This window comes from Lepisosteus platostomus, chromosome 6 (assembly GCF_059453375.1).
Source record: "Lepisosteus platostomus isolate fLepPlt1 chromosome 6, fLepPlt1.hap1, whole genome shotgun sequence".
Lineage (NCBI taxonomy): Eukaryota > Metazoa > Chordata > Actinopteri > Semionotiformes > Lepisosteidae > Lepisosteus > Lepisosteus platostomus.
In genome coordinates, this window is record NC_142616.1 from 59,469,387 (window position 1) to 59,491,378 (window position 21,992).

At 38.0% G+C, this 21,992-nt stretch overlaps 1 protein-coding gene across 2 annotated transcripts in view; it reads right to left on the reverse strand.

The window, feature by feature from the left end:
* Positions 1-330: 330 nt before the first annotated feature.
* Positions 331-21,992, reverse strand: part of dag1 (dystroglycan 1) — a 41,210-nt gene continuing 19,548 nt past the window's right edge. For both annotated transcript variants that reach the window (XM_088636644.1, XM_088636643.1), the window contains exons 2-3: positions 19,610-20,085; positions 331-6,534 (exon numbers count right to left, since the gene is read on the reverse strand). In XM_088636644.1, coding sequence (XP_088492770.1) covers positions 4,222-6,534; positions 19,610-19,921 — 2,625 coding nt within the window. In that variant the 5' untranslated portion in view covers positions 19,922-20,085 and the 3' untranslated portion in view covers positions 331-4,221. The remainder of the gene's footprint in view (positions 6,535-19,609; positions 20,086-21,992) is intronic.

The following is a 21,992-nucleotide window of genomic DNA, read 5'->3' on the forward strand; positions in this document are numbered from 1 at the left end:
AAAAAAACATAAAAACAAGATCCTGCAGGTCTTTTGTTTTATTCTGCTAAAGGTGGAAAAAAAACTAAACATACAGTAAGAGGTGGAAACACTGGCAAAATAACACTGGTATTAAGTTCAAACACATAAGTCCGACTTTTTTATTCAGGTCACTTAAGAGTGATGAATTGTTTCAAGGTTTTCATTGATTTTTCAGAAGAAGTGCTCCAGTGTTACACCACCCTCCCCTCCACCCAAACCCACACAAAAGAGGTGGTTGGGAATCAAGAAGAATCCATAACAAAACAGAGAGCTGCATACATAAAACAATAAAGAAGCTTGTAGTCAGAGTTGGTGAAAACACTTTTTAATACAAGAGTTCAACATACAGTGTCTAGTGGCATAAATAAAACAATGCTATTAAAAACAGTAAAAAGAAAAAAATGCTGTTTGCATTTTGTAAAGATTCATTTTTGTATTCTTTACCAAAGCAGTCATTTTACCCCGTTTTAGTTAAGTTGCCATGGTGATGGACAGTAGTCAGGCTTTCTAGACTCACGCAAACGTTTCTTGTGCTACCTGTTTATCATCAGGCTTGGCTATCGTGTCCGCTGACCACATTGTGGAACCAACATGAAGATGGACCACATCAATGCAGCTCAGCCAAGTCTCTCATTGTAGAACAGTGAACCCATCTTTGTGACTGGCCTAGCTTCAATAACATGCACTTACAAAAAGGTGTGTCCGGGGGGGGATAATCATGAAACTACAAACTTAAAGGAGAAAAAAAGTGTGGTCTAATATAACTTTCTGAAGACATACAAAACATTTACATTTAAAAAATACTTTTCTTTCTTCATACATATATAATATCCTCCTATTCCAGTTATAAGGATTTTTTTGTCATTATTAATAACACCATTACTGTAAAAAGTAAATATCTCATAAGCTTTCTATTGCCAACAAAATGTCTGCCCCTTCGAACACTTCAACACTTCAAAGCACAGCGGGAGCTATGTATGTAAGGCCGATGTGATGATTTCATGAATCCACACATTTATATTGGCAAATAAAAACCCAAAACAACAAAAGAATGTCAGAAGGACAAGGATATAGCTGCTGTCTTAAGGTAATAAGCACCATGACGAATTTCCCTCAGATATACACCAGGTGCCAGGTTTCAACTTAACATTTTAGCGGTACAATCTTAGCAGTGCTGCTCGGTGCACAATTATTGCAGATAAGGGGGGATACTGTTCCTGACTCTAACCTGCTACAGATACTCCTGAACTTCAAAACAGCAATTCAGTCTGAACCTTTCAACCCACACAAAACTATTTTCACCACCTGGTGTTTTGAATTGTCCTGTGTTCTCTGCGTTGCTTTCTGTATCAAAATATATGATTGACAAGTCAAGATTGTTTTTTGATAAAGATAAATACACTGTTGAGTTCCTGTTCCCATTTCTTAACTCAAAAATGCAAGTACATGCCATTATCTTGTTAGATGTAATGCACTCTGGTTCTACAGAGGGTGGATAGGACAAATGAGAGTTCTAAGAAACCAGGAGGAATCTGTTGGAATTTGTGGTTATCCTTTAGGATTAAGCACTGAATTTAGTTAGGCACACAGCTGTTGCACACTGTTCAGAGGCATAAAAGGTCACTTCCAAAAATAAAAACTTCCATTGCTTAGAAATTAACCCCGTTCCTCATGTGAATAACTGACACGCAAGGAAAACAGTGTATAGGAGAAACATAAAAAAAGAACACTGGATACAGTATAGGAACACTAACAAATAATCCTAGTTTTAATTTTTTGTTGTTTGTGTATAAAAAAAAAATCAGTATTTTGTGAAGAAACGCAATTAAAACCCTGGCTTTTGCAGTGAATGTCATTTGATGGGTAAGTCTGAGTAGTCCACCTGTGCAAGGGTAACTGCAAAGTTGATATGCAACAAATATTTTTGGTGGGGTATTTAATAAAACTTTTTCTTGTTCTGCTGCACATATTTCACATTCCTGTGCACACAAAAACAATTTATATTGCAGATTGATCTTCAGGATCCACTACAAGCACCAGGACTAAAACACTAACATGCAACCCTCTCCATTATCATCCATAAATGTTTCTGAAAGCCAGAACTCACCATGAGCTTTCAAGTAGCTTTTCTACTAAATTCTTTTTTACAGAAGGTGAGAAAAACAACCAAAAAACAAAGGAACATGACAGTTCAGAGCTTATTCATCAGTAGACAATCTCAGAGTTGGGACTTCATGCAGAAACCCACTATGAAGTGACTGGTTTTGATCAGCCACTGGAAAATAAAGTCAGCATTGCAGCGAACCTTAAATATTACATAGGTTTGGGGACACTGCAAAATATCACAGCCCTGGTGAATATTAACACAAATATCAATGTCAATGGAAGCATTTCACTATAATTTAAAAAATAAAAATAGACACTCTATAATGAGATTTAAACTATTATTGTATAAAATTAGTACACACCTTTTCTATTAGATAAAGAGCTATGATAAGTAATTTTTGGACCTTTAACAGGCATTATGAAGGGTTGCCACATCCAGCCATTCACTTCTTAAATTTATGCACAACAGTGCACATTACCAGACACTTAGCACCACTCAGTATGGCTTTGTACATTGCCAACCTGACTTTCGCCAACTCAAGACTGCGCCAAACATTATTGCAAAGGGTAACTTTCAAAAGAAAGAAAAAAATGGAATCTGCTGACAATATCAGACATTCCAGAAGACATTCAAATTAAAATGTGGGAGAAAGCCACTGTTCAAAAGGTGAGAACATAAACACTATATAACCCAAGGATAACAAATTGTAAAGGCCATTAAGAACTAAAATTCACCTTAGGAAAAAAAAAAAGTGACCAATGAGACGAAAGAAGAGATATACAGTGAATCAATTTTACCTATGAAGCTAAGCTTTTACAAATTGCTGTATGCTATTTTTCCTCTTATAATAAAACAATTTGAGGCTGTATCAAAAATTTAGTAAAAAAATTAGATTGAGAATTTTTAATCATTTTCTTTTTTTTGATGATTTCACTTATGAAACACCCATTTCATTCCCCCCCTTCTCGCCTTCAGTGATTCATGTGCCTGGAACCGTGATTTCAAAGCTATGGATCAATCGCATAGGCTTATTATAGTACTACTGCACTGTTTTTTTTTTTTTTAATGTGAGAACAAGAGCATCACTCTACATAAAAAAAAATAATAACCCACTTTCCAAAATAACCTGCAGGAAGCTTTTTTATTGGACAACTGCTCAGCTTATTTTTCAATATTGATGCAGGTATTTACACAGGCATACAACTGGGTACAAAGACACTTTTTGTGTAACACTTTATATCAGGAATAAAAATGGCACCAATATACAATATGAAACCAATGGCCATGTGCATTCTAACAGATGATTTCAAAATTAGCTTTTTTTCCAGGGTTGGCAGGTGGGCAGACACTATGAGCGTGCCATTTAAAAAAAAAATATTTAAATGACAAACCCTGTTCATAGTTTTTTTTATAAAAGGTTTCCTGCAGGTTATTTCAATCTGGTACTTACCAACAAAATAAAATCTAGCAGAACATTTTTTTCAGATATACAGTGGATTAAATGAAAAAAAAAAATCTTTAAGTCTCATTTTTAGGCTACCTCTTGTTATGCTTCTTTTTGCTAGACACATGTGAATAAGGATAAAAACAGTACAATTAGTGTTAAAGGCAAACCTTATTGAATTGAACGCCAACCCCAGTGCTGCCTGCTGGTCAGTACATGTCCCCCAAGGTTATGTTTTTTTTGTAACAAAACATTTAAGTCTGCAGTCTGTTTGGTTTTTATTGTCTTGTATTATTTAAAAATAAAGAGTTCATACAATAAAAAGAGTGCTGTTAGGCAAGAAGGGTTTTGATTTGAAGTCCATAAAACAAACAAAAAGAAACTGGGGGGAAAAAAACGCTGGGGTGGGTGTACCTCTTGGTATGCCGTTTCAGTTGTAGCCATCATTGGAAGGGACTAAGTTCTTGACGAAAGCACTTGCAGGCTACCATCTAGAGTTTTTCCTTCCTTAACCCCTTTGCAGCCATACCTAGCCCTCCCTCCCTTGTTATACCTCCCCCACCCTTCCCTCCCAACTTTCCAAACAGACAACACTGGTGTGGAACTGCAAAGTTCCCTTCTCCTCCTCTCCTGGAGGTTCCCCCAGATGTTATGGTGGCACGTAGGGAGGTGGCGATCTGTAGGGTGTCATGTTCTTTGGACGAGAGCCTTTCCCTTCCATAGGGGCAGTGAAGGGCGGGGGAGGCTGATAAGGGGGTGCGTTAGGATCCTCGTCCCGCAGAGCAGTGTACTCTCCCAGAAGGTCCTGGTTAAGAGGGGTGGTTTCTGGGCTGACCATATTGGGGTACTCTGGGGGTGGTAGAGGAGGCTTCTCCTCCTGTAGGATGAGGGGCATACTGGATGAAGGTGGGGGTTTTGAATCATCCAGCTCGTCGGCAAAAATGATTGGCACACCCTTCTTAATAAAGGTGGCCTGGTCTTCAATTGTGAGTTTTCCCTTCCGCTTCTTTCGATAGCAAATCATGGCAATTATGCCAGCAATTAGAAGAATGGCAGCTACCACCACTGCTGGGATGACTGTGTGCAAGTACACATCATCGGTGCTCTGGCGTCCTGTACCTCCTGCAGGCGTAGCAGGAGGGGGAACAGGCATTTGTATTATTCCAGGTGGTACAAACATGTAATTTCTGCAACTTCCTGTCCCCTTGATAGTGATGTTAATGGGCTTAAAGTCTGGCTCCATGACATTGTTGAAGGAGAGGGTGGGTTTGCCTTGGGTGTCTGAAATCTTCTTGCTCATGGCCTGAATCTGTTCTTTTGGACAAGGGTCCTGCTGCAAACTATTGTTGGTCCACTCGACCACAATGGAACCCTTTGAAATGTTCTTCAGAGTTACAGTGCTGCTGTTACGATCCCCAAATGCGTAGGCAAGTTTCTTAATGAGGAGAATCTTCTTGTGCACATCATTAGTCACCATATGGGGCTCCCCACGGAACCGAGCTGCAAAAAGGACAGGTGGCTTGTCATTGTGAGGCCAACGGTGCACATGAACCTCAAAAGCATCCACCGAAGTCAGGCCACCCTTGTCAGTTGCATGCATGAAATATTCATGTTTTCCCACATGGGGTGTATCTGGCAAGCCATACATGAGCTGACTGGTGCTATTGAACTGTATCCAAGAACTATCCTCAACTGTTTCCTTCTGGTTCTTCCTTAGGGTCAAACGCAACTTATCTGTTGTGCCATCCTGGTGATCATAAAATGTATCTGAAGGAATCTTCACTTCAAAGTAAGTGCCAACCCAGGCATCCACCTTATCAATGTGATTTCGTAGCTGTGGTGGTGTGTTACTAGTATCTGGTAGGCTAACAGATGGGGGACCTTTGGGAGTCTTGGGTGTGGTGGTGCTTCTTTCTCTGGGGACTGGAGTGGATGTCTTTTGCTTTCTGGGTTTCTTTGTGGAAGAAGGTGTTTTTGGCCTCCTGGTAGTAATGGTTGATGATGTTGGAGTGGCAGTGGCCTCCACAAAAACAGGTCTCGTCATAGTGGGTTGTATAGGTATTGTACTTGTGGTTTCCAAGACTCTTGTAGGCTGAATAGGCCCTAAGGTAGGAGTATGAGCAATAGGATCTCTTGTTCTGATCGTAGGCTTTACAGGTAGAGGGACAGGGCCTCTCACTGGAGGGGCAGTAGTGTCAGTGGTAGGAGCAATGGATGGAGAGGTAGGGGTTGGCACTATGTGAATGGGTGGTTGAGGAGGAGGTGTTGTTGGAGGCAGTGCTGAGGGGATAGGTGTGGGGGTGGCATAAAGCTGTCGTCTGATCCTTTTGGGAACATGGGGTTTTTTGTTGGCAATATGCCAACCTACAACTGGGTAACCCAGCTGTGCTGACATAGTTCCTTCTTTTGCTGGCACTTGCACGCTGCTGATGTCAGGAACGCTACTCTGATCAAGGGCACAGCCCAGTTTCCAGGACAGCAATGCTCCATTTTCCACCACCTTTTTTGCATTCCCAGGCCCAGCCATGAACGCAGACATGTCAAAGAGTCTGTTATTGACAACAGGCAGGAGCTTCATATGTTGAAGACTAACTTCGGAGAATTTCTTCATCTTACTCAAGAGCTCCACTCTTTGCAATGATGTCATTTTTGTTAAATCCGCATCCAGTATAACTGTCAGAACAGTCACGGGATCCTCATTACCGCAGATGAAAGGTTGAACCTCATTGGCAGATTGGATTGCCAGTTGGATAGGATCATCAGCATGTTCTTCTGGATGGACCTCAATGGAGAAAACATCAGGAGTTTGAGTAACATGGCTCCCATTAGCCATCAACTCCACAACCGAGACAGAGATGTAATGGACACCCTTATCTGCCTCCACAGGAAGTCCTTGTAACATATGGCTTTTGGGATCCCAGTGTAGCCAAGAAGGCAAGCTGTCCTTGCCAGCCTCGGTTACCTAGAAAACAAAGAGAGATATTTGTCAAAAAGAGTTAAGCAACTACAAATGAAACAAAAAAACATCAATGATAAAGCATTTAGATTCAGAAACATAAAAAAGTGTTTGGACTTGTGGTTAAAATACATGACTTAGAATCAACCTAAAATCATCTGCATGTGATATCTGTGCAGTGAACAATAGGAACACCCTTATAAACACTGTTTGCAAGCAAAACATTCATTCTGTTTTTTGCTCCTTCTGTAACCACTTAAAGCTTAAGAACCCCTGAGATCCAAGATGCCTTTAAAAAAAGGTAGCACCTAGGATTTTTTTTTAATCAAATCACCATTTTTCCCTAATTTTGTACCCACCCAGTCTGGAATAACCAATAATATAGGATTTAGATCTGTGGCTGTCTCTGAGTGGTACAGGAGTTACAGACCTGTCCCTCCCACATGTCCACCTTTAAAGAAATTCACCATTTGATATTTTGTAAACACAGCAGCGTATTAAGAGTTAGCACTGATTAAAGGAGTGATGTGCCTTTCACTAATGTCGCTAGAAGCCTGTAGTCAGCAAGTTCACAGGAGTCACTGTTTGCTAGGAAGCAGAGTGGACTGGCTAATCCAAACCCTATTATAGCTCAATGCATTTTTATAATTTCTTAAACTGGTACGCTTACCTCTCCCAAAAATTAGGTATGGTAATCTACATCAGAAATGTCAAAACCAATGATTAAAGAAACCTAGAAATATACCTTGACTGTGCTTTTTTCTCACAATGTTTACACAACAGTACCAGAACTTGCTTGGTTATTTCTAGAAGTTCTTGCCAGGTTGTAATCAGGTTTTAGGCAACCCAAAACCTGAATAAAATGTAAAGAAAAATGTAAATGTAAAGAAAATATGGTAGCTATGTTTTAGTTTTGGGGTTGTGAAGTCCATTGTAAATCCTTTATGTGTAATAGATTAATAGAACATTAATTGTGTGTTAATCTGGTACTAGGAACTGACCTCTATACATGATTTACTACATGGTCATTAATAAAATTCAAAAAGTTCTCATACATGCTTTATGAATGGATACTTTAATATTTATAACTTTGGTATGCATTATAAAGTGTCATTTTCATGTGCTACCAAATATTCTGTAAAGGATAGCTATACCGAATGTGAGAAAGCTAATGAAAACTGTCAATGTTACAGCCTTTCTTGAGGGAATTAAGAATGAAATGGGTATCTAGCTAGGTAGAACAAATCCATTCTATGTCAGGGTTTCACAGCCAAATTACAGGAGTATAATACTTCCACTTCTGTGAGGTGAGACCTGTGAAATTAGGCACTTCTGGAATGGCTCACATTGGAGCACAACCCTCAGCCACTTTATCCCTTCAGACTGTGAGCCTTTCAAAATCTCACCACAGGGAAGCTGTCTGAATTAATACAATCTCTCACTGCTAAATCTCACATGAGTGATTGGAAAAGACAAAGACCATTATAGAGCAAAAAGGATAACCCAGTGCTAAATCCACACCATTTAACTCTAAGAAAGGATTTTGCATCACCAATAGTAACTTTCCTCCTTCTACTTTTTTGACCTGTCACTAAGGTGAGAAGAACAGAAAGCCAGATAACAAAACAACTGTCATTGTAATTGTAAGAATGATTCACATCATATCAGGCCTACTTAGAACCTCTTCAGCTGAACATGGCCAATGTGATTTCCCTGCCTTTCACTGAAAGTCAAGCTGCGCCTTGTCAGGGTGGCAAAACGGATCTGAGAGCAACATTATTCCTCAGGACGAAAATGGCTCTGGCACGAACAGGAGATATGAAAAGTTCTCCACCTCTGTTTAGAGGACATTGCAAGGCCATAAATATCATTGTCACTTGCTTCCCTAACAGTCGTCCATACTAAACTTAGCAGCTTTAAAGGGGAACTGCAGTCCCGAATTATCAGACCGGTTATTAAATCTCAGATATGCGAAGATAAATTCCTAGACTGTACAAAACAAAAATCACAAATTCCAAATTTGGCACAAAATGATTAACTTTGTGGAAGTACCGTAAGTCACCATATTATCCTTAACCCCTGGTCTCGCTGTGAACGAGAGCAAGAGGACAATAGTGTGATGCAGCCCCTTCCCACTCACCAGTCACTCTAATAATGAATGTAATGCAATGTACGAGCAAATAAGTACAGGTTATGCAGCATTCATTTGCTGAAATTTTCCAACATTATCTGCATGCAGAGATAAGTAAGTCATTTTCTTTAAATCTAGAGCAGTATTTCTGTTGGATTAAAAGATGTATTCGCAAACCTGCTTCTTTATAATGTAATAAGGTTGCTTTATGTCACCAGAAGTTTTGTTGTTTTTTTCTGAATTGCAGAATAGGGTGTTTGCGCATGCCTTGAAATTTCAGATATTCTGTGATATAAATTGGAGGTTTTAAAAGTTAGTGTACATTTTACATTTATTGTGGTTTGAAATACACTCATCAATGCTGATTCTTTTTAACCCTGAAACATTAAATAGTGTTGCAGTTCTCTTGCAATGTTAATCACTCAATACTACATTAGTGCAAAATGCGGTAGAGAAAAAGACATTTAAGGAGTTAATAATTTACCACAGATGGGGAAGTACTGTGTGGAAAATTAAAATGTTAGCAGTTTCGTTATCTACTTCTAGGTTACTTAATAGTCTGTCTATAAAAAATGCTTAGATTTCACATAGCTGACTAAATAGTGTAACAGCAGAAAACACCGCAATGTGAAGAGATCCTGATTACAGACAAGAGGGTCATGGGATCTAAACCCAGGTGAGACACTGTTTGAGAAAGGTACTTCACTCAAATTGTCCCATTAAACACATTTTATGGAACTATAATCTAATTGTGATGCATTTGGCAGGTTTATACTAGTAAGGGATATGCCAGTTATGAATATCCCGCAATGGAAATAAAAGGAATGTAAGGCTTTAAGACATACATCTTTGGTAATTTCACATCTTTGATTTTGAATGCTCTTTAAAAGTGTCTAAGGCCCTTTATACATTGAGTCTAAGATCACAACATTATATAAAAGCGTGCAGAGAACAACAATGCATCCCACACACACACAAAGGCTAAAAGTTCAACAGCTAAATTCAGAATAAGTATAGCGTTCCTGGTTTCACATTGTACCATAGGCAGAAAGGAAAGATTATCACAAAGCTGGTGAGGCTTGGTGACAACAGATGTATAAATAAATTTAGTACACTTAAAAAAACTTTAAAAACCAGACTCAGATCTTAAAATGAAACAATGCTCGTTTTGAAAATAACTGATAATAGGTAATGGCCGGATGGAAAACGCGAATAAGGAAATGGACTTTCAAAACCCCCAAAATATTTAGTCTATAATAAATATATACTGCTCAGCCATATTAAAACAAGCACTTAAAAAAAACACTTTTGCTTCAGTGTTACAGTCTGACAGTTAGTAGCTGTTGCAGTACCCTGTAAAAAGGGGTATTGGCTACAACAACATGGCTATGGGAAAAAAAAAGGTAAAAGTGCCTCCTATTCAAGGTTTTAAAAGCACTGCCACGTTTCTTCCACTTATTTCCATTTCACTGTTCATGCTGACGTTCGTTGGGTTAACTATGTCATTTCCTTTTAGGATTTTGTATCCTTGGATGATGATTGTCTATAATAATCGACTACAGACAGAAATGTTTCAATAGTCTTTCAAGTGAATCACACAATTAACTTTGTACTGTTTACAAAACAGTTAATTGTAACCTTGATTTAAGTTCTATGCTCTTAACTGTATAGAAGCGGAGCATTTTCTATTTTGCGTCTGCAAGCAACACCCTGTATTTGTCTACTTTAAAACTTACCACTACCAGTGTAATGCTAAAAATAAGACCAAGCAGCCCACTCAGTGAAGTACACACTCTTAGCCATAGAAACAAAAAATCCTCCGCACCCAACCTATACAAGTTAATTTTACAGTTAATAATTCCTAGTTGATAAATTATTTAAGGCTGCTGCACCCACGATAGATCATTAATGCGCTAACCAGTACACAGCCATCACAAGGGGAGCTGTGCTAAAGCCTTGATTTTATTCTGCTCCCATCACAGTCTTTTTCAACCTTCCAGTCTTTTCCCCTATTGGTATTTTTCTAATCAGAAAAGCCATTCCAAAATAAAATTGACAACTGAGATGCTTCTAAAGACTGTTGTTATCCAGTCAGCTATCACTTTTGAACCTTTCACTCCAGAGGAGGGAAAATGAGGCAAAATAATAAGAGCATATGCTGCCCACAATATTCAATACAAGACGATGTTGTAGTTGAATCCAATGCTACTGTAGTTCATCTCAGAATGTTAGCAATCCAAGTAATGTGTGGTAACCACTAGTATAGAAAGCTCTACAGACTGCAAAACATTTTCTACCACCATTCGTTCACCATCCTTCTGAACACAGTCCTGGTTTCAAACATCACCTTAACACCAAATTTTACAATACAGAGCAAGGCCCAAAGTTTCAGTGTTGGTCTGGGTTACAGCATGGTACCAAAATGACGCAGACATAACTGCCCATTTTAAAATTGCTGTAGCTTGCTTTTTAAATCTCAAAGCACAAACCTATGCTGTTTACTAGCATGTAAACAGCATAGATATGCTGTAAGGGTTGGAGATTTAAGCAGCCAGGGCTTGGAGTGCAGATCTCTTACTAAAAAACCTCTTTTGTCGATAACCAAACTGCTTTACCAGGGAGCAAAGCATTTAGGATGCCAGACACAAGATATCCAGCTGTCAAGATAATAAACAGATTCTTATTATAGCCCAGAATACCCCTATAGCCCTGACCTTCAAACACAAGCTTAGAACAGCCTTTAAAATGTTTCCCCAAGATTGAAAATCACTTACACATAAAAATAAATTCTTTCACATTTCCATTTAATTAACACCACTGGCCTTTTATCTTTGGCAGTCTCAATAGTCAAAACCTTTTTTAAAAAAAAGGAAACTAAACTTATAAGGGGATTTATAAGTGAACTATAGCTTTCAGCAAGTCTACACTGACATAAAAGGATCTTGCTAATACTTCATTTTTGCTTTAGAAACAGTTGCTAAAAAGTGTTTGCTAAAAAAAAAGATATAAAAATGGTATAAAAGATCCAGTTTCATTCAATTCTAAAATACTTTTAACAGACAGCAGTTTTATTTCTACTGTCAGAACTAGCCTTGCATTTTTCATGAATTAAGACGGGCTACAGATCATTCATATTAGGATTTGCACTGAATTGCCACAAAAAGAAAATATATTTACGCCACAATAATGTAATTGTTTACTTATTGATATAAATCTTTCCCTGATTATTTATAGCAACAATAACCAAAGCTGAAGCAGAACTGCTGAAACCTGCATTACAAGGCTCCCATTACTCATGTTTAACCTCGCTGATCCATTAAGCACTGCAACGCAATGCTGCAGTTTACAGCATCATTCTATTAAAAGTATTGGGCTATTTCAAATTAATCCCCATTTCCAATATGAACAGTTCCTGTCTAATTTCAAACACTATGACCTCATTGCTATTACCCTGAACAGATTTGCTACTTTGGTTAGAACAAAATACAGTTTTGGAATCTGATCAAAAATAAATACTTCATACTGAGTTGAAAATGTATATGTAACAAAGCTGGTTTGCAATGGTCTTGCAGAAAACATACAAAGTAGTATATTAATGGAAACCTAAAATAAGTATATTGCATGAAATGCTACACTAAAATAAGTATATTGCATGAAAGGATCCGACTGGGGTGCTACATCAGAGTGCACAACACAAAAGAACAAAGCAGAGGTTAATCCCACACTGAGAAATAGAAAAAAGCATTAGAGCCTTCCTCAGGTGGCAAATGTGTTTTTTCATTTCTATTTTTCAGCAAGAAATTAACTCATATTTTTTCCTTTACTGTATGAACTGTTCAGAATCAAATTTTCCAAAGCTGCTAGTTTGTCACTTATCTTAAAGTCATAAGAGTTCCATTTTTCAGGATCTCACATGTCAAAATACAAAGGCTTTCCTTATGGGCAAAGGGTTAAAAGTTCCTATACTTCATAATGTACAGCCATAGTTCCAAAAGCCTGTGGGTGAAAACCAGTGCATGTCAAATAATGTAACAAAAGGAGCAATTCCTTAGGGAAATTGAATTTTCTTTCTTAGGCAGATCGGGGGAGAAGAGAAAAGCATGTCTGATAAAAAAGCAGGAGAAAGAGTTGTATTGTTCAACAAAAGAAGGTGGCAAGAGTAAAAAGGAGACTATTGTATCAGTCTGAGGACAGCTGTAATGATAAGATTTCATATTTCGTTAGAGTAGGCACAGGCATGCCTTTGTAATGTTATGCGGGTGAAATGGAGGCTGAGCAGATGAAACGTTGTCTGAGCTCTTGATTTTCCTGTGGAAAATGAGAAGGCTAGGCAGTCCAGGCTTGTCTGTGAATGTTTAAGAGGCTCAGAACTCTTATTCCGAAGAGATGACCTGCTATTAGGATTATAAAAAACTGCTATAAAAAAAACTGTCATTCAGCTAATAAAAATATAACTCTTCTACGCTTTTCTACTGGAATTTGCAACACAAAAGGATAAAGTCTTAAATATTTACTGGGAATATCACCTTCTGAAGCAGCTCTATTTAAACCACAGTGTCAAAGCATTTATTAAAATACTTCTTTCTTCAGGAGAAAAGCTTGTGAATGTGTTCTGTTGTCACAGTGGAATTACCTCTGTGACAAAACCTTTCTTTCAAGTCATGACAATGCTCAGCATTTATTTAAAAAAGTAAAATTTAAGGATAATAAAAAATGTCATGAAAATTCAATTTCCACAAGATGAGATAGTTAAAAATGGCACTGACCTTTTAATCAGTGCCTAGGCACTTCAATAGTTAAATCTAATTTCTCACATTATGCGTTTCCAATCAAGTATTATACAGTTTCAAAGTGTTCCAACTGTGAAACATGAATGGATTTCATGTGTAAGCAAGCAAAATGAGTGCCCTACTCTGTAAAACAAGTCTGAACTACATTGAAAATTCAACTGCTGTGTGAAAATCAGAAGACCTATTACAGTATTTTGTTTAAAAAAAAACAGTTGGGAGCTGTAAAACTACATTTATTCAGGTAGGAACAAGGATTCAGAAATTCCTCCTCTCACTTCTCTCGCAATGCAGATACCAAGAACAGCATGTCTTCTCCAAAGCAAAATTGGTAGTTTGCAGTAAAACCACAAACGAGGCCTTCAGAAGCCAAATGAAGCATACCACCGTTCTCTATGAAAGGCACACATTCAACTCCGAAGTGAGCCAGGGCCGTGCAAGAAGGGAAATTGAATACAAATGGAGCCCGCTGCTTGTAAGGGATGAGAACAGACTTCAAGTTATTTACTTATTTTGGTACTTATTTTATCATCTGGAGGCATTGCAGCACATCACATTTTACTGGAAAGAAACATTTACTGGAGATTCACGACATATATGGCTACATATTCGATCCCAACAGCGTCAATCTACAAGCCTGTTAAGACTCCATTTAATTATTTGTGAGTTTGTGTCCATACTCTATAAAGGAAGTGGGAGACTACCTTTCTACAAACAAGAAGCCAAAGTAAACCTGAAGTAAAAACCTCTCCTGTGAACTACAAGACTACCATATTATATTAATAGAAATCTAACTTATGAAATAACTTCAAATACAAAATTACTCCATTTCCATTTCTGTTGTGTGTTTCCCTACGTTTTTGTTGCATTTTTGGGGATTTCAAAATAAAAAAAGAATGTTCATGTGACATACAAAATCATATGATTAAACATGCATAAGATATGAAGCATGGAGGTTTTCCAATCAAAATATTCCTTAATAACAATATAAAAAATGTCTCATGTCAGCTCATAAATGTATGCATAGACCAAACTCTTATTGATAAACACTTAACTTACTGTATAATCTTCACATTAGTGAGGAAACAGCAATTTTAGTAAGACAAAACATGCAAGGAAAATAAGCTGTTTTTCCAATGCCTTTAATAATTTAAGGGCAGAGTGTGAAGACTAGAGAATTAAATTAACTGAAAAAAAATTGGCTTAACCTGAAGTGCTTTTAGGAACAGGTACAGTAAAAGTTTTCACCTACGGTTTCTCAGGTGCCATTTGCCAGTCCCCCAAACATGTGATCTTGTTTATCACTAGGCAAGCTGTCTGAACTTTTTTTAAATATAAATTAAGAAGCAATCCAGAAGCTAATGATGCAGTACAAGTGGAATTTCTCACCAGTCATCTTGCACAGTTAGCCAAATGAGAGGTGCTGTCATTTCTATATTGAGAAAATGCATGTGGATCACTGAACCAGAGGATGCTAGTCACGCAGTCAGGCTCCGCATGGATCTGTGATGGCAACAGCACCACTCTCCAATCTATCTGCTAGTTTCTTTTCAAGCAGGCCTCAGAGTCCATTATACTACAGTTTAACAAAAGCCTGTCACACCAAGATTGACTATACAGGACCTTTCTAAAAATAAGGGTATAAGTTTTAAGGGAGCTTGAGGGAAGGGAAGTTTTTTTTATTAAGTAATTCATTAATACACAGACCTGTAGAATGAAAATCTCAGTCATACCACATGGACATCTATGTGACCACTGAATGTGCAAGGTTTGGCTTATAGGCACCAACGGGTCATCTTATTGTACAGAACACAAACCTACTGCCCTCTAGTGGCACGGTCCTTCTATTTGCTAAAAAAAAAGAAGAAACTAAAATTCTCTCCTAGTTATTGATAACATTTGAAAACAACACCAATAGGTTCTTAACCATGGTTTTTAAAATGTATTTCTAAATGCTGATCTTCACTTCACTTTGATTCTGCTATATTACATACTCGGCATGATCCATGATCTGGAAATCTGCAGCATAGAGATAAAGGCAGAAATGAACGCAAAATGTAAATTCTTTATAAAATATGGAGACTTCAACAAAAGCCTGTTGCCATGTTAAGAGAATCAAAATAAATAAATGAAATCTAAGACGAGACAGACTTCAGCAGGCTAATCTGGAACAATTTACGTTTGACCAAAATATGAGTCACTGCCGTCTCTACATGTTTTACTGATACAAGTTTTCCGTTGCCACTGGTGCCGGCGCTAATTAGATTTCAGGACCAGTCCTTCTGTAAATACTAGAGAGAAAAAAAAAGCTTGTCATGGCTGGATCAGTGCAAACTCACAGCAGCAGGATAAAAAAAGAGAAATGCACAGACTCCGAATGGCTAAAGAGATTCCCATTTTTGCTCTGCCTTTCATCACGAACATCAATTGACTTCACAAAATCCAAAACGTATCTGACAAGAATTACAAATAAAAAGACAAAGGTATAACAAACACATAAATGCTGCTTCTGTATCTCACACTATGCCCAGCAGGGTCCTTGAACGGTGTTTTTCATAGTAGTCATACAGTCCTGTGATATAACCTCTCTATAAGAGACCACCACACTAATCACTTCAGGTATTAAGGTATTTAGATCTTCAGGGTAATTTAAAGTGAAGGCAGCTGTTTTTATGGCTACCTACCACTCTGCAGCTGGGTGTAGTGCCAAAAAATGAGCAATAGAGTAAAGGCTGCGCTTGTTTTTTCACTTAGCTGTGAAACGCTTAAGATTTTACCCCTGTTGAGATATACACAAAAGGATGTATCTGTCAACACTGAATAATTTTGCTTATTAGAATATTATTATTATAATTAGTCTATTATGACAAAGAAGCATAAAAATTAATTACTGAACAAGCAAATTCGTATTTAAAGGTGTAAAATGCTTTGCTTCTTGTTTACTCTTTTTTTTTTAATACTTGGTGCATTTCTGTAAAGATCATGCATAGAAATGGGTCTTACTGAGCAGCTTTACTCAAGCTTTCTGAGGAGAAGCAGAAAAACGTAGATCCAAACTCTTTTCATACATATCTTCTGACCTTGCATAAAGTATATCATAGAACCTTTTTGAAGTTCCAATGTCTTAAAAGATGAAAAGCTTCTACCAACGTCAAAGATTCTTTTGGAACACACTGCTTAACGTATAACTATTTCATAACTTTTTTTAACACAAAGAAAACTAGGTCGGAGAGTTTTTGCTCCAACATGCAGCTCAACCATCCAGCAGTACACGAGGTGACAATCAGGCCATAAAAGAAATGTGTGAAAAACTAAAACAGGTCAAGAGAATACTTATATAAAAAAAATCTGCATAGACAAATTCCTTTAGTGTGAGTGGAGTGTGGCAAAAATAATTAGTTTTAAAATATTTTAGAGGAACAGCTGTACCTACTTTTCCCTTGCAGAAAAAGAAAATGTATTTGGGCATAGCTGTCAAGAGAGATTTACCAAACATGTCAAAAAGGTTCATGGTTTCGACTAAAAGAAACATTTGACAAGGCAGAAATAAATGTACAGCTATAAATTTACATGGGGAGTGTTTGAGACATCTTGCCATTCGAGAGGAAGACTGCACATCTGTCTGTGGGGGTCGTGGCAGACAAAAAGCAGGAATGTGCTGGAGTCATGCATTTTCATCAGCTGGCACATACTTTCAAACCTCCATCTGCTGAGAAACACCTCAAGCCTGTGGAATGGGAGCCCACACAAGCATTCACACAAAATTATTCGGGGCATTCAGGTCACAGTCTTCCATTCATTCTAGAGAACTATGCACACCGAAAAGAGAAAACAATGCATCACTAGCTGAACCCAATTCAGCTCTATCCATCGATGCCTAATCTTGTAAACTTCCGGTTGCAAAGAATCAATTGTGTGGCAAGCTCTAAATCAACTTGTCCTTTGAGCAAAATAGCCAGGCATTAATGACTACTCGTTTTGGCAAACTGGTCCATTGTGACCACCACATTTGTGGAAATACCTTTTTTTCTAGTCAGCATTGAAATCTGGAAAAATAATGAAATGGTTATTTTTTCACAGGCTCTGATCCTATATGATACAGTAACTACCTCATAAAGCAAGCTGATAAGATAAAAAAACGGAGTCATCAAGTTTCTGTTATTTTTATAGAAATGAACTGTACATGACCACAAAAGGAAATACGTAGTCTCTTGAAACCAGAAACAAGAAATACTTGCTTCAGACAGCCACAAATAACTGCAAATAAGATGAGCTACACAGCTGAATCTGCAATCACACAGTTTAAGCACTGATGGCCTCAGGAGGCATTTGTTACATATGTTCTGGTTTGTCCACAGACAACTTTTGAATTCAGTCTCCTTCACTCTAACCTGTTAACCGAGAAGCCTTAACATTTTTCTAAATGACAGATAATGTTAGGATATTTTTACAAATCAGAATTATTTGGAGCACGTCTCTCTCACATGTGCTCCAGGATGACAGCTAGCATTTCTAGCAGAGGCCAGGCTAGCTGTCATCTTGGAGCACATGTAAGGGAGACAGATACAAACTGCTGTAATGCAATAGATTTATTGTCTGGTCAAAATTTACTCAACTGTTCCTTTCTCTGCATAGCTCTTTCTAGAATGCTTGATGAGAATATATTGGCAACACTGATATAACAAAGAACTGAGAACTATATGATCTTTTTGTACCATTAAGATTTACAGAACAGACAGAGACACTTAAGTAGCCTTAAGCAAGGTGAATAATTAATCTTAAACATACTACACACAATTTTTCCCCCTTACTGATCGGCATAAGATGCCTGGTGAATAGAAACCTTGTACAGTACAGAAATTAATTTGCAATTTAGCTATAAACGTGATACTTAATTTCATTGCTATTGCCCTCTAAAAGTGAAATAACCATCACCTCCCTCCAATAATGACTAAACTTCCTTATGTTACTCTATATTACACAGTCTTTGTAATGGTCAGGGTCAAAACCCACAGCTCTAAGGGACAGGAGACATGGGCAACATCCTCTGAATTCTCTTTTACTGCAAAACAGCATAGCAGGACAAATTCAAAGCATTTCCCTCCAGTGAAAATTTCACCTGCTTTCCAAAAATATTTATGCTGTCTCTTGCTAGATTTGTACCTTTGAACACTGACAGGTCCCCATCAGAAAAAGCTTTGAGAATTACCTTGTCAAGCAGCACACTTTGATATCAAGATACAGTTCAGAGTATAGGAAGTGGCAGTTTGTTACTAAATACTCTGACATACTGGGTTTTAATCTCAACCAGTATTCACCAGGAATTTGAAAAATACTTCACCTATGAAATGAAGAAAGTTCTATACTATGAGTAGAGTACCATACTTCCAATGTTTATTTCTTATAATGCAACATCCCTTTGAACTTACTGTTGACTGGTTGGGTTTTCAGTTAAAAAAACTGCAGTCTAATCTCTAAATGTTAAAAATACTTTTTGTTTAAACATCTTAGCTTCGCAAGCCACATAAGCCACTCAAGCAGTTTACAGGTGACACTGGCCACTAATCCCAATTAGATTAACTCGCATTACAGTCCAGTGTATCTGCACAAAGTTTAGACCTGTCCAAAACCAGTTGGCATTCACCAAACCTCTTAGCTCACATCTAAATGAGTCTTTTACTGTGTAACCTAAAAAAATATGCATCTAGCTATACACTGAAGAAATGTATAAGATCAATTAGTTGACAACTATGTTGACAACTATGTGGAATATATAAAGCATTCAATTAATACCATAGCATTTCTAGTTGCCTGATAACAATGCTACTGAAGTCAGTATAATAATAAATCACCATCTGCAGTGAGTTGGTATTATGGAACAAATGCTTCCCACAAAGAAAGGAACACATTTTCAATCTAATCTTCAAATTGGGTACTTTGGAATTTGCCAATCCATCCAATTGTCATCATCGCAACATCACATTATTTTTCGGTATTTAATTTGTACATTGTAGCTTAAGATCCTCTTCAAATATATACATGAGCGTATACATTGTCTGCTATTGCAAAAATTTCAAAACGAGGCTCTTTATTTTAATAGACTGCGAGTGTGGTGGAGGTTGAGGGGAATCCCCAGTCATTTAAGAAAAGAAAATGTCCTCACCTTTACCATATTGGCATCCGTGGTTTCTATGGGAACCTTCATCTGAAATACCCTGCCCACGACTGCAGATGAGTCTGGGATACCAGCAGGTTGCACTACCCCTGCAGTGGCCATCTCTTCTATGTCTGTGAGCACTGATGACTGCATGGAAGCTTCCAACTGGTTCCTCAAGTCCTGGACCACCTCCATTTGTCCATCGGGCCAGCTGCCGTGGACAGCAACTGCCAACAGTGCCAGCATTAGAAAGGAAGTCCTGCCATCAGCCAAGAGAAAGACCCCAGGCTTCGTGCACGCTCTTAGTTTATTGCGCATTTTGTCTCTCTCTCGCAACAGAACAGACCAAACTGAGGGACAGCATGCACCGTCACTGCTGGGCTGATCCTTTTCTCTGTTTCTGTTCTCTGTTCCTCTCTTTCACTCTGCTTCCGAGCTTTGCAGCCTCACAGTCCCATTGTAGTTCACCATCAATTAAGTTCCTGTAAAAAACAGAAGAAGAAAAAAACAGGTTTTACAAATACAAATACCGGAAAACGAGTGGTTGGGAGATTTACCTATAACAACATACCAGGCACCAGGTTTTAATCAGAATTCTAAACAATTTTATTTCTCTCATACTGCTGTTCAAATCATAGATAGATATTAACTGCAGTGTCTGACACAATCAGGTTAGGCATAAAACAGAAAAAGCAATATGCCTCTGGTTTAGTGTTGTGCCTGTACTTTTTAAAAACAATGTTAAAATCTAAGATACACACAGGCATGCTAACATTCCTACTTAAGTAAATAAATGCATATGCCACTTGATTTAAAGAAAACAAAAACCAAGCCTAATGTAAAATAATTCAATTCATCTGCATCTTAAGGCTTCCTACACCCGCGGCTTCACAGCTTTCAGAAGCAATACAGCAAAATGCCCTGCATTGTCATTTTATTTGTGCTTCACATGCAACAGGTGCGATGGTCTAATCCACTGGGTATTCTCATGCAAGCAATTTAAACAACAAAACTCCTGACTTCCTTCAGTTCTCTGATCCATCACCACAAACCCCTAAACAACTCTCCCCCCGAGACTCAAAAGAACCACTGATGCTCTCCATTAAGACAGGGTCAATAAACTGCTGTTAAAACCCATCAGCAAAGCCTTCAAGATGAGGGTTTCAGGATGAATACAAGTTTTTCATTGTGTTTTGTGTTGGAAAGCTAATCATGGGCATTATTTATTCAAACCTTTCATGGAAACTTTTTTTAAATGTGCTTTGTGCAAAAGGAGAGTGGGGAAAGGGGAATTAGGAATGGAGGGGGATAAACAAGATATAATTACCCAGAGGCCTTGTGTCTGGCTAGAGTTCAGGATGGGGGTTGAGCAGAATGGGAAAAGGTTGAGTCTCACGCTCTTGCCGATGTCCTTCACCACAGGGGTGAAGACTTCTTAACTCTTGTGGCAGAATTTAAGAACTGTAGCAGATTATGATCCTAAAAATCCGAACCGCCTAGTGATCTAGTCTCCCTTCTAAAAGTCTGCTGTTTAACAAACAGTACAATCAAATAATTATTCTGTTCACTGCACGAGACGAGTCGAGCCTGGTGCTGCAAAGACAGCCAGAGTGGCGTTTTAAAATGAATCCATCCGAGTCCTCCCAATCCAGAAAGATTTGATATGAAAAGCAATGAACTGAGATGCACATCAAGACGTTTTTTAGCAGTGCAAGAGGCAGCTGCCCCAGAAACATGAAATAATGCTGAGTAAAGATGAACGCAATCATGTAACACTAACAGACGTTTGTATAAGGTAGTTGTCCAGCTACAAAACTAGAAAACAAAAGAAATACTATGGTTACCAAGACACACAAAGCAAAAGCAGTTAAAACTATGAATATTTATGAACATAATGAGTATTTGGGCCAGCTCTCTAGGCATCCTTATAGATTTTGCTCAGATGCCTTCATAAGAAAAGGTCACAAATCTGACTGGAGACAAGCCACAGGTCACTTGGCTTGGTCACAGGTTTTAATTAAATGCTCCTGGGAGGGGGATTCTACTATATTGACCTACTCAGACCCGCAACACTGTTCCCAAAGCTGTGTTGGTGTACAGAAATTTGGCATAGGTGAATGCGACTAAGTATGTGAACTCTGAGGGGTAAAAAAAAAAGTCTAGATAAAGTATTTTTTCTATGTTACAGTCAAGCCCACTGGACATTGCCGAAACTAGATAAAATCCGTTAAAAAAAAACTGCTCATCTACCTGCCATAATATTCAATTGAATGTTCTAATCTATTGAACTAGACCAACCCGATAAGTGATACAGAGAGTTACTATGGATATGATTATTGCAGACAAGAAACAGATCCCTTACTGTTACAGACTCCAAGAAAATGGAGAA